Genomic DNA, 13,429 nt, shown 5'->3' with positions numbered 1-13,429 from the left:
GCAGCCTGGCTCTGCTGAGGGTTGTCTGGCTGGAGCTGAGTGAAGGGAGATTGTTTGCCCTGGCTCATGACTCAGAGAGTTTAAATGGATCAGCCACAGGTCACTCCAGGGAATACAGGAGTTTTTGCTTCCCAATTCTGGATTTAGAATATGCATGTCTGACATTTATTTCACACCTGCAAAAGTTATTTGAAAAGTATAACATGAAGACATGGAAAGAGGAGAAAGGCAAAGGGGAGATTTGCCATTGAAATTTTGTTTATATTTTTGTTCTTTTGCTTTTCGTTCCAGTGAAATGAAGCAGAAGTTAGATGAAGAGGGTAACAAGTGCAGCATCCTTTCCAAGCAGCAGAAGTTCAACGAGCACTGCTGTATTCGCTGCTGTTCCCCTTTCACATTTCTTATCAACAGCAAGCGACAGTGCCAAGACTGCAAGTACAACATCTGCAAGAGCTGCAGTTCTTACCAGAAGAAGGAGAAGGCTTGGATTTGCAGCGTCTGCCAGCAAGCAAGGTAAAGGCCTACTGTTCAGCAACCTGTATAATGCAGCTGTGGCCTGACCTGAGCTCTTCCTTGTTACTTGTCAGTAGTTAACACTGGCAGGACAGGACATGAAGTGCCTGTTTATGTAGGAGTTGATTTGTTCCTGAGGTGTGATGTGCCTGTTTTTTGTAGATGTTAATTTGTTCCGAGAGTGCTTGGTTACCTGTTGCATTTTCCAGGCTTGCTTAGCTTGTCTGATGAATCAGCAAGCAGTAATTAGACTTAGCTTGAGCAGGGCTGGAATCTCCTGAAATGCCTGGGTTACTAATGGAACCTGAGCGCAGATGGTGGTAAGGCAGTTAATCATTTTGCAGCAAATCCCACTGGTGGGTGGGGAGTTGAAGGAATAATATTGGTGAATAGATCGTCCAGCTGTGACTGTGTTTTGGAGTGCTTTTCTTAAATGCCAGCTTATTGGTGGGGATGCTTTGGGCTTACTTTGGCAAATGACCAGAGAAAATAGCAGTGCAACCTGTTATAATTCTTAACGGCTGTTAAGAATAAACTGCCAGGCTTCTATTTGCAGAGGGTATCAGGGATTTGCTGTCTCACCCTTTTGAGGCTAACAGGGCCACAACATTTAAAGAGAGCACCAGAAAAACAGAGCAAATTCAAGCAAACACATGACAGCAGCAAAGGGGCCGTTCTTTGGATGGTGACTGTGATAATCCTTCTTGTCTGCATTGCAGGCCAGGTTCCAAAAGCAGCCGTAGCTGTGGTGACGTATCACTGACCAAGGCCTTTTTACTGAGACAAGAAGGGTGAATGAAATAACTCAATTCCTCATAGTTTAATTTTGAGCATTGGTGACTAAAGCAGCTGAGCAGATTTGACAGAGATGGCTGTTTATTCTTTGTCTCTCCCTTTGGTGGAGACCACAGGATGAAGACAAGAGCCGAGTCCCTTTCCAATCCTGTATGATACTCCAGTGCTCACCAAAGACTCATTGCTCCCACTTATTTCCCATCAACACCCACCTGAAATTTAAGGTTTCACGTAGGATCTGTGAATGAAGTGTATGCCCTTTGACACAGGGCCTTAAAATCATGGGGATCCCAGATAAATGATGACATGTTTCCAAATGCCAGCCTTTGAACCTGAAGGAGGTTGTATTCTCCAGGGCACCTGCTCCTTCTCCGCCTTTTACCTTGGAAAACCTACACAGCCCCCTTTCCCCCAGTGAGGAGGCAGAAGAATGACAGGGGTGTCTTTTCCAGTAGCACAAAGATCTGTGGAGCCGGTGCTTTTTTCTGCTTTAGTCATTCGACTGTTTCATATTACACCTCTTTCTTCCGCTTCGCCTGAGTTCACCCATATGGGCAGCAGAGCAGGCAGCCAGGTTTGTGGATGCTGATTAACTGCACTTAAAATAGTTTTTGCTGACTCCACAAAAAAAAATCTCAGAAGACTTTAATTTTAGAGGAAAAATCTGTAGCTGTATTATAAAAATGCTGTTTCTGACCCTTGAAGTCAGTGCTTTTCCCACAATCCTGTGCAGCCCTCAGAGTCATCCACCTGCAACTCAGTTATAAACATTTTATTTATTTATGAGACCTGAGACACAGCTTGAGTTATTTTTCAGTGAATAAATTAACTAACACCACTGCTAATAATTTTATGATCTGGTTTATTGATTGGACTGTGCAACTTAAAAATCCCTTCTGGTCTCACCGTCTGCGTATCAAAAGATTTCTATGCCTGTTGTATAAGTGGGAGCACAGTCACCTCATCTTTTCATGCCTTCACATCTATCTGCTTTGTGATTCTCTCACTTTTTCTCAAACCCTTCGCTCTGATGATGAGTTCATCACCTTGTGGCCTCTAGCTTAGCTCCCTTGAGCCCGGCTGTGAGCAAGGGGGCATCACCTGGTCTGCAGTAAGACATTGTTTGGCTTCATAAGAGGTGCTTTGTTGTTGATGGTCCTTTACCAATGACTTATTAAGAGATATAGACCCAGGCAGCACTCCTGCTTACCTTAATTATGTTAACTAACGGCAACACAGCCATGCTGCATACGCTCAGACTCCAAGCAGTCAAAGTAGTATTCCGAGTGGCTCAAAATGGGTCCCAAAAATTGTCGCACTGGTTGTTTGTAGCACAGATTTATTTGAATGTTTAAGAGAACTGCTCTTTTTCTTAGTTTTCATACTCCAAATTTGACTGCTGCTTTAAAAGAAAGAAAGCAAGATAATATAGTTTATCTTCATAGACTCTCAATCCAGTTATTTTTGAATGTTCTTTATATTTTCTTTTGAGTTTATTGTGGTGCCCAGTTGAAAGGTAGGATTCTGACTAGACTCTAACAATTTGTATCAGTAGCAAATGTAATTATCTTACTAGAACTTGAAAATTAGTTAGAATTAGATTAATTAGACATGCGTTAGATTTTTTTTAACATACATTACAGTGAGACTTGAACAAAATTTGTTGAGGTCTAGTCTACCTGCAGTGCCTAGTACATTTGTCTCGACTAGCATGTATTGGGATTAACGCTAATGTAAAAATGGAGCGATGCTTCTGATAACATGAAAATTGCAACAATATAAAAATCTAGGCTCAGTGGGCAGACAGAACATCCTTCAAATAGACTGGAGCTTCGCTAGCCCCAGGAACAGTCCTAAATAAAATCTTTAGATATCTGATGGTTTTGTTTGGAGGGCCCATTCACTGTGATGTGCTTTAATGTCAGCAGAACTGAGTGTATTTTTGTGGAAACATGGTAAAGTTGACGGTAGATGTGATTTTAGCGTGCCAAAGGATGCATCTCTTCTGCTTAGCTGATGCAAGTTTTAGTGTAAAACTCTTTACAGTCTTTATGGGGGGAAAAAAAAAAAAAAAACACCAAAATTTGGCAAAACCTTGGGATGGTACTTCAGGAAAAGAAGTACTTCTAGTTAATAACTGAACCTTGTATTTGTTTGTTGATGCATTCGGCTGTAACAAAACAGTTGATTTCAGGACTTAGTTGTGGAAAGCTAATGAAGATACAATGCTGCTTAGCAATCTTGTTTTGCTTTCAAGCAGGCTAAACCATCTGGTAAAAGGCAGCTGAAATACCTTTTAGGTAGTCTGCCGCAGCCACAGCTCAGATCTTTGTGTATACTTTTGTAAGAGCTGCATATTTCTGCTGTCTGAGGTCCTTGTCTGACATTAGAGAGAACTTCTACAGAACTTGGAAGCTGTGACTTTGTCATGTAAATGCCAGGAAATGTGTTTTTCCTTCTGAGATAGAATTGCATAGGAACATTCACTTGCTGTGTGGCATAGCAGAAAAGGTAAAGTTTCAGCTCTGCCACGTGCATGTTGGCTTCACTGGACCCACAGGGGCCTTGTTCTGCTTTTTAAAAAGTCCTCTGAATGATCCCATTCATATTGTACTTAAGGGATTTACTAATTTTAAGTAAATAGCCGTGAAAATAATTTTCCTCAGCTGTATGTACTTGTAGAAATTGATGCAATTCCTTCCAAAAATGCCTACTGCTCTGTTCCAATTTTCTTCCTCCTCCTCTTCTCACCATTTCTCTGTTTTGTGTCCTGTTTTTTAATCTCCTTCTCCTTACAATGCTTTAGCATCACAGCAGATCGCAGACACCATGTCCTTTTGCTTACAGTAGCCATGAAGACCAAGGACAATAGCTTGGACTCTGCAGAAGAGCCAGCAACAGTCTTTGGTTTATTCAGTTGTTCCCTAGCTGGAGGACAAGAGAGAAATGTGCAAACTGGTTGTTTTGGCAGGTTGATCTCTGCTGGATTTTTTGCTACCCTGATCTGTCTAATTATTTCTGAAGTATACGCTGTGCAGTTAGACAGAATAAAGCTATACTTGCATAACTTAGAGCAGACTGCAATGCTGCACTCAGCTTTCAGAAAAGTATCTAAAAATGGAATTGAAGAGGAGAGTAGGAAAGAGAGGTCTATTAAAACAGCTAAATACAAGTGCTAATTAGGCAATCTTTCTAGCTTTAAGTAGCCTCGGAAGTGAGTGTGTGGCTGAGCGCCTGGAGGATTAATCTGTGTTTTAGGAGCCCTGGATTCCAGTTTTAGCTGTTCAGCTGATTGTCAAGTGACCTTGGGGAAGTTTCCATGTCTCAGGTTTCCCCATGTGCAGAATGGATTTAATGATGCTGAGCTCTTGGAGGTCAGTGGTTGAAAAGTTAAATGCTATGGCTGTAAAGTGGTAAGTATTATTAATGTACTGTTATTATAGAAGTTTTGCTGCAATCAGCATGGTTAAAACCTTTGCTTTATGTGTTGCAGTAGCACAGAAAACCAAGTGCTTGGATTCCTGTAGGGAATGAATGAGGACAGAATATCACAGCTTTATTTTCAATGTTAATATGTAAATGCTTGCCTGTGTTTGGCCCCACCTACCTTCAGCAAGTCATAGAAAAAGAAGTTATCAAACATTTTCCCTAGTAGGAATAAATATTATGTAAATAGTGTGCAAAAATATTGAGACTGCTGAACTGGGAAGAGGGGAACATGGAAGGATGTAACACAGTTTTTCCATGTAATAAGCAGCATACAAATTGTAGATTGGACTTATTTAACCTTTCAGTTTTGCAGAAGCTGAGGGACTTTCAGTGGAGGTGACAAATTGAAAGCTAATAAAAAATACACGGGATTCTTCAACTGTGGGCACTTAAGTGGCAAGTGAGAACATCACCACTTACAGTAGCTGAGATAGGAAATCTTAAGTATCGAGCAGAGTTTAGGGAAGAATTTCCCATGCATTAATTCTGTAACTGGGACTTCACGTGCTCCGCACCCTGTCACTGACTACTGTTGCAGGAACAGGCTTGGAGGGCTGTGGTCCATCACAGCCCCTGCATTGGGTTGGTGACAGTCAGGGAAGATGTAGGGTTCATGGTGGCCAAACAAGAGATGGCAATATCTAATTAGAGGGCTCAAATTTACAAATATGGTGGTCTGGCTTCCTCGGCGGAACACTTTCCCTTTGGGGAAGCAATTTTTGTAGGGTAATAAAGTGGCCTTTGCTGCTGGGTCTGTAATACTGCGTGCCCTGATCGTTTTGATTTGAAATTTAATATACTGTAAAGCTTGTTGTTGTAATTCAGTGAGAGATGCCTCTTGGCAATATGTGGGTGTCAGATGTCCATACTGGTTCTTTTAGGTTTCGTCTCTGTTTCTGTCCATTGATGTGAAGACTGAGGGGTGCTTCTCCGGGGCCGAGCTTGAGAGAGCCTTCCTTCTCTTTCCATGAAGCTCCTAAGAGATAATTAGTGGTGAATGAAACAGTCTGTTGATTTAATTAAGAAATACTATTTTCTGTCATCTGTCATGCACTGAGGTTGTATATGAGGTTAATAGGGTAATGAAGATATCTTGGTTTGCATTGTCTTCAATTTGCTAATGACAGATTTGCTTTGTATTCATGTTTTTTCCTGGTGGTCAGTGATGGCTTGTAGAATAGTGCCTGGCGTATGGAAAGTTGAATGAATGCTTGTGCGATAGAGGAAATCATGTAAAGGATGGTAGAAATTGCATCAGTGATCACAGCTGTAATTTTGTCTCGCTGATGTGTTTGCAGGGCTTTGCAACCTAGGGGACATCTTGGGTTCTCTGTATCTCAGATAGTTGCAATTGTCAAAAGCACTTTCAATCTCTGGCAAGATAAGAAGTGAATTAATATCTGTTAGAGGCAAGGAATATCTTTATGACAACTTGTCCCAATCCTGCAAACTCACCAGTAGCCAGGCCTCTGTCTGTGATGGCAGTGCACACTTCTGATGAAAAATGCTTTTGGAAATTGTCCGGAGGGGGACAGGCAGGCAGGGAACTGCACAGTGTTGTACTGTGAAGAAGTGCCTGCTGTGAACTGCATTTTGAATGTATTTGTCTCCTGTGCTTCAGAATTCCTAAGCCATTGGATTTTGGGGGGGAAGTAATTCTGTGTTATGTTTTAAAAAAACAAACAAACAAAACCAAACCAAAACAAACAAACAAAAAAACCACACTGCAGCTGGTGCCTTTCAGCTGTAGGCTCCATGACCTATGTCAGAAGAATGTTTAATGTTTTGCTTCTAGGATCAAAGGGCTACTGGAGGTAAGGGAATTTGAGGTTAATATTTTAGAAGGTGTCTGTATCAGCATTGCACCCTGAAACTGTTTCTCCGATTATAGAAACTAGACCACTCACACAGAAAACACACTTAACAAGTGTCTCTGTTACTCCTAAACATAGTGTGGCAATAGTTGTTATTTTTCTCATGAGGGAAATGATAATTAGAGATTGAATATTCTTGGGAAACACCAACTTTTGAATCAGTCTTACATAATTTCAGTAGAGAGCATTGGTTTTGAGACCTGGGAAAGCGTAGTTCTCTGAGTCCATTCCATGCAGTACATTTAAATACCCTGTTTTCCACTTTCAAAGTTTTCTAGTTGCTACCAAAGGAGGTGGTTCTGGCAAGAGAAACAGCAACAAAACAGAGTGAAAAGAGATTGACAGGAAAAGGAGGAAGAGGAGGGTGGAGGAAATAGCATGATTATAGTTTGAAAAATTAGTCATGTAATGCGTCGCCGTAATTCCCAACTGGCAATTAAGCAGCACCTATCTGCATAAAGGATTGGTAACACTGAAGGGTAACGTTCAGGATGTTGAACAACACTTCCAGTAGATCATTTGCAAAGTGTTTGACAGATACCCGCCTCACATGCACCATACGTGACTGTATTCCAGTGCTTAATGTAATTGGTCCTAGCAAAACCAGACCTCCAGCTCTATATCTAGATAGCTATGACTTTACAGTATGCCTGTTGCTTGAATAGATTTAAAAAAAAAAAAAAACCCCACATCCGGAAGAATTACACCATTTATTGCCCCTCACACGCCAGGGGCTGTGGCAGCTGGGCCCCAGGGCAGTGGGCACCTCTCTGGGGACCAGGGAGGCCCGAGGCCGTTCACAGCCGGTGGGGCCGGGCTGGCAAAGGCAGCACTGCTGGCAGCTGAACCCTCTTGGAGGCTGTTGGCAGGTGTGGGACACAGCTGCGTTTACATGTGCGCCTGCTCCTTAGGGTGGTCTCTGGCAGGGAGGTCACGGAATAGTTCAGGCTGGAAATGGCCTCTGGAGGTCTCCAGCCCGGTCCCCTTCTCTGAGCAGGACCAGGGGGAGTGGGTTACTCAGGGACTTTTCCAGTCAGGTTTTGAAGGTCTTCGAGGATGCAAATCTTTCGGGGCCCCTGTCCCAGTGTTTGACCACCTTCATGGTGAAAAAGTGTTTCGATGTATCTAACCAGGATTTCCCATGTCCTCACTTGCATCCACAGCCTCTTGTCGTTCCCTGGGCACTGCCAAGGAGAGTCTGGTGCTTCCTTCCCTACCTCCTCCCGCAAGGTGGCTTTGGGCAGCAGTTTGACCCCCCAGAGCCTCCTCCAGCCATACACTCTCTGCAATTTAGGTAAATTTCTTGGGAGATCAGCATGGACTAGCTACAGCAATAGCATCTAGAGTAATCTAGAAGTGAAAAAAATTAAGGAAGGAGTTTCAGGACAGAAATCCTCTTTGATCTGAGATAGCCAGGACTCAGCCCTCCATGCTCTTTTGAGTGCTTTATTTAAATCTGCTGACTTTCAAAGGGATACTGAGCATTGTGTTAAATGAGCATGTATGTCAACTCTTGACAGTTTGGCAGTGTCTATCCCACAGCTGCATTTGCTCAGATGCACCAGTTACTGATACTGATATTAGAGAGTAATGTAAGGAAATTACTGCCTTGAAATTCTGAAAGTCATGACTTAGCTCCCAGCTTTCCTTCAGATCATGTCTGTGTAAGGGCAGCTGTGTTAAAATTTGCATGCCCCAGTTCCTTTTTGGTGAAATAGAATAGATGCTGATGGCAATTCCTTTATGTTTAAGTGCAGAGCTTCTCAGGGAAGGACCACCTCTAAATTCTGCTCGAATCTCAGGTGCAATACAGCTAATGGGTGCTGCCAGAAAGCAAATACAGATCGGCACCGCTTCTGAACTCTCTCACTTTGTATAACTGGGTGCCTTCCAGTATGCTGTTTAGCCTTTGCATGGGCATTGTTAACACTGGTCACACACCGATGCTGCTTCTCTCAGTTCAAACATACTGCTCCAGTTTTAAAAAGGCACATTAAAAAGTTGCTCTCCCAGCATTGCTTAAGCTGAAAAGTATTAGTTGTCAGAATTACTTTTTAAAATAGAAAGCAAATGTATGCAATTTCATTGACAAAGCCAGGCAATGGCTTCTGAATTGTGCTGAATCTCGTGAACTGTCTGATATTTGCGCAGTTTTCATTTAGGTTATAAAGGCATTGTCATGGCTTCCAAAATTATTTGGACACTTACATTTTCCTAGATGATTGCTGATGCTGATTCTGTGCATTTCAAATGTCTTTGGATGGTTTATGAAGGGTAGAAGAACTTCAAATCAAAACATAGCTTTTATGTGTATTTAAAGGTAGAAAATTAATGCATGGATCCTGCTACTTAGAGTGTTCCTTCATGCCTCTCCATGTCTTATGTAACAGGTATATATAAGGGCTTTTAGATAGGGGGTTTTTTATAGTACGTAGAGGAAGTAAATTTTTTTATTACTCTGTAGGTGACAGAAATCAGGTGAGGAAGTAGGAGGCAGACCTGGATTCTGCTTCCTACTCATAACTTGCTCACCATCTGGTGTTGAGAAGGTCACTCTGCCTTTCCGTTTTTTGTTCCATTATGAGAAAGACATCATCCTTACCTTGATAAAGTGTGTTGATGTGAGCTTTGTATAATTTTTTTTCATTATTATTTTATTTTTTTTTGCTTGAGGTCATACAGACCTGGAGCATCTTAATAAAAAAATATGGATGTGACAGGGTCCATGTGGGAAATCAGGGTTTTGGAAGGCTCCAGGCTCTGATTATCTTACTGTTTCATAATAAGGAACAACAGATAGGCAATCCAGTTAACTCGGTGAGACATTCTAAAGTTTTTCGCTTTCTGAATCCTCTGTAAGGATCAGTCCAGGGTCTCATCTCATCTATCAGAAGTAGGGTATCACCAGTCCACGTTTCTCTGTTGGCCTTACTGTGTGTCCATGTGTGCTCTGCAGCTTGCCTGTTCTCGGCCAGAATGTGAGTTTGAGGAAGGGCTCTCCAGGCAGAAAAGCATAAGTCACCCTGTTGTGCTGGAGGGTGGGGTGATCCCACAGGTAGGTCCACAGCCAGAAAAGCATCAAGATGGCTCAGAATTTGCTTCCCTGTGCGCTATAACATGGGGAAGCAGCGGGATGGTGGGGACACAAAGCTGGGATTCCTGCCATCAGATCAAAAAAAGCCCGTAGATTTTTAGAAGTTGGTCATTAGTGCTGCTACTGCAGTGGTGTGGTTTTTTTCTATGGTGAAGGCAGTGCAATTGAACCTGAGACACTTGTGGGAAAAGCGGCCTTTCCTGTCCAAGTGGTTGTCAAGTGAAATCTGAGGAGAGCTCTCTGGCAAATTCTCTTCGTTGATAACATAGCAGATGGGAAATCTTGATCAGAAGAAAAACGAAAACAAAAATAAAGCCTTGCATTTAGTGAAGGGAAACACCTCCTCCATAGTAGCTGTCTTTAGATACTAGATTTCATGGTTTTAATAATTTTTTTAATAGTGAGACAAAAATCTAAAAATGGTGCTTCTCCTAGTTAATCACATAGATTGGGATTTATCATACATTCTAATTAACAGGCTGGTTACGACTTGTGTCTGAGGCTGTCTGATTTGGTTGAAATTGGACAACTGATATAATAAGCTCTAAAAATTCTCTTCTAATGAGATTTTTCACAAGTAACCTTGTCCATTGTGATGGGATTTCTTAAATCGTAACAAATCGTGTTCACGGAATCAGCTATGGGTGCAGTAACACAAACAGCAGCACCTCCTGTCCTTTCTCCGGGACTAGCAGATGAAGTTTACAAAGAAGATGCATCTGGGGGACCAGGGGCAGGAATAAGAGCTTAATATAAGGGAGAATTGAGATTCTGTAGATCATTTCCTTTTAGAAGGGATTGTAGAAATACAGTGAGCTAACATATATCGTAAGTGTTTTGTCCTACATGTTACAACTTCCATTGTTATAACCTATAGAAAATAAAATCGGCATCTAGCAAACTGAATTATACCCTTCATTTGTAAGATCTCAGTCATTGTGCTGAGGAAATTGTTATTTAAGCAGTATAGAAGGAACCTTCCAAATTCTGTTATTTATATTTTGCAAAGAAAAAAACCAGTATCTGATGGGAAAGTTTCTTAAGAGAATGCTTTTAACTGGGACTCTGTGTTAGTTAGAATTTCCTCAGTAGTGGCAAGTTTCTGTTAAACCAAGCCAGAAACCATAACTGCCCTACCATGCTTTTGTGAAGATTTCCTCTAGCTAAAAACGTCTTTTCCCTGTGGTAGCAAAGATTCTGGCAAATCTAACGAGAGCTGGAGTGGGGAACCAGGTGCTAAGTAGCTTTATTGCTTCTCTTTGATGTGACTTTTCCTAATCCCGTCAGAATAGCAACATATTGGTTGCTTGGCTTTTTTCCCTATTTGTCATATATGTAAGATGAGTGCAAAATCCTTTCCCTTCCTCATTTAAAATGGCTAGCTTTCGCTACTGCACCATCTTCCTAGATGAAGTAACATGTTGTGTGGTACCAAAACGCATACAGCAAATCTTCAGAGCCTCTGCACTGGCAGAGTGTCGTTTCCAGAGCAGAAAGGCTTCCTCCGCTCAGACACAAATCTCACAGGTCTGTTCTGCTTTTAATTCTTGCTGAATAATTGTCTCCAGATGCTTCTACAGATTCATCTCCAATCTGAACACTGCCCTCAGAATAAATGTAGCAGTTACTGCCTCTGAGAGTCTGCAGAAAGTAAAATGATTCTACCATTATCCTTACTGTTGGGATTTATTTATACCTAATAATTAAATAACCCGCAGCGTCATGGGATATTGCCATGGGTCTAAAATAAATTAATTCAGATTTTTGGGTTTTTTTTTACGTAAGTTTACTGCTACAGACTCTGGACTGCAATGCTAGATTGAAATGGGCTTAAAAATTAAAAGCAAGTGTTGAAATTGTAACAAGGGTAAAAATATCCTACATTTTTTGAGATAATTTTGGCAGTTCCTTTCCCAGTAAAAATGCTAAGAATTCCAACTTGCAAGTAGTAGTCCAGGTACTGAGAAAACTCAAGGCAAATGAATGGGCAAGCAGCTGTATGCAAAGAAAAATGTAACACGTACTCTCCAGAGTGACTGCTTGCTTTATGCTTTTGTGCTTACCCTGGATACCTGCTATTTAAAACTTGAGCCATTTTCCTAGAGACCTTCCATTTGTCTTTGGTGTCAAACATTTCCATGGTAACATTTCACTTTCTGTTTTCCCTTTCGCTAGCTTTACCTTGACATCTAAGAGTTGGTTGTTGTTGAGAAAAGATACAGTTCAGGTCGATTGTAGTGGTCTTGGATATTTTTACCGACATTATGTTTTATCAGCTAATACAGTAGATTTAGTCGTTGCATCGGTAGTGATCTAGTTGTCTTTTTTGTTTTTCAGTTTCTTGAAAACATTTTTAACATTCTGTAGAAACTTGAGAGCTACAAAAAGAAAATCACAGATCTTGGTTAAAGATGATCCAATTCTCTGAGTATCTCAGTGACATGCAAAGATATTCAAAGAGCATTTAAGCTGCAGTGGTGAGCATGTGAAAGGCATGTATTGCAATGATTAAGACGACTGTGAAGGCATAACTTGGACATGTGCATTATAAATTTTTTTCAATCTGTCATTTCCTACTGGTTTGTGCACAGCGTATCTGCCTTATTGTGATCCCACTGCAGGACTGAAAAAAGGACTATCTAGAGACTGAAGCACTTGCTTCATTTGTTTCAGAACCTGGGAGTAAAGTGGTCAATAAGCCAAAAATTACCCTGGAGGCACAGCTTACATTTCAGCGCAGGAGTCACAGCTTCTGTATTCCTTCTGCAAAGAAAAAAACAAACCAAACCCAGTCTTCCCCATGTGCTAATAGGCTAAGACCTACGTGCATCTTTAGCACGGTCAGCATGTTTCAGCAAACCTTGCACGTCTTTGGTGCTGGAGGCAAGAGGAGTAGCAGGTGGTTGCCCTTTGGGAGGCAGTGTGAGAGGAAATCGGGGTGCTTGGTCAGTTTGTTTCTCAGAAATCTCTCAACAGCATATGATTCAGGCTCTTCTGCCTTTGCAAGAATGGGTGCTTCAGCGAGCATTTAGTGAGCAGATTTTTTTTGATATAGAGTATGTGAGCAAAGTCACACTGCTCTGCTAAGTCTCTGTAAACTTCACTGTGATTTGTCAAAATCATGTACTTTTGCCAAATTTTGTGTTTTTCATGGAGTTGCACAAACTTTCCCGTGTCTGTTTCAGAAGTTGTCCTCTGCCGCCTACAAGAGCGGAGCATCTCAAAGAAAAGATCACAAGATAGATGTTTTCAAATATTGGAAAAGCATGTTGTTCTTTAGCCTCGTCCTTAGAAATTGTGGAACAACTTTGGTTTTTTTTTTTCAGAATACTTAATGTAAGGCAAATCCTCAGCACAACACACTTTATTTAAAGGAGTTCAACTTTATCAAAGTAATGAACAACAGATGGAGATGCATCAGATAGTCATAAGAGTAACAGTAAATTATAAACCAGTTTACAGGTCTTACAAGCCAGTTTACAGTATGCTTCAGACCTTACCTGCCCATCTCCTGACAACCATGTAATTAGCTAACTTAACAGGAACACACTTCCTACCACTGATTAGTATTTTCATTTCTTACTGTGTATTTTAATAGGTGATGCTAATAAATCTTTTTCTGATCATTGTACCCCTTTTGTACCTAGAAGCTAATTACATTATA

At 41.2% G+C, this 13,429-nt stretch overlaps 1 protein-coding gene across 1 annotated transcript in view; it reads left to right on the top strand.

The window, feature by feature from the left end:
• The first annotated feature begins 295 nt into the window (after positions 1-295).
• The window catches only part of MYRIP (myosin VIIA and Rab interacting protein), a 97,932-nt gene continuing 84,798 nt past the window's right edge, over positions 296-13,429 (top strand). The window contains exon 1 of the mRNA XM_009705594.1: positions 296-513. Coding sequence (XP_009703896.1) covers positions 296-513 — 218 coding nt within the window. The remainder of the gene's footprint in view (positions 514-13,429) is intronic.

The sequence above is a fragment of the Cariama cristata genome, unplaced genomic scaffold, assembly GCF_000690535.1.
Source record: "Cariama cristata isolate BGI_N322 unplaced genomic scaffold, ASM69053v1 scaffold5978, whole genome shotgun sequence".
In the NCBI taxonomy this organism is placed as follows: Eukaryota; Metazoa; Chordata; class Aves; order Cariamiformes; family Cariamidae; genus Cariama; species Cariama cristata.
Note: the sequence above shows the minus strand (reverse complement) of the source record. Positions and strands in the feature narration are given on the sequence as shown.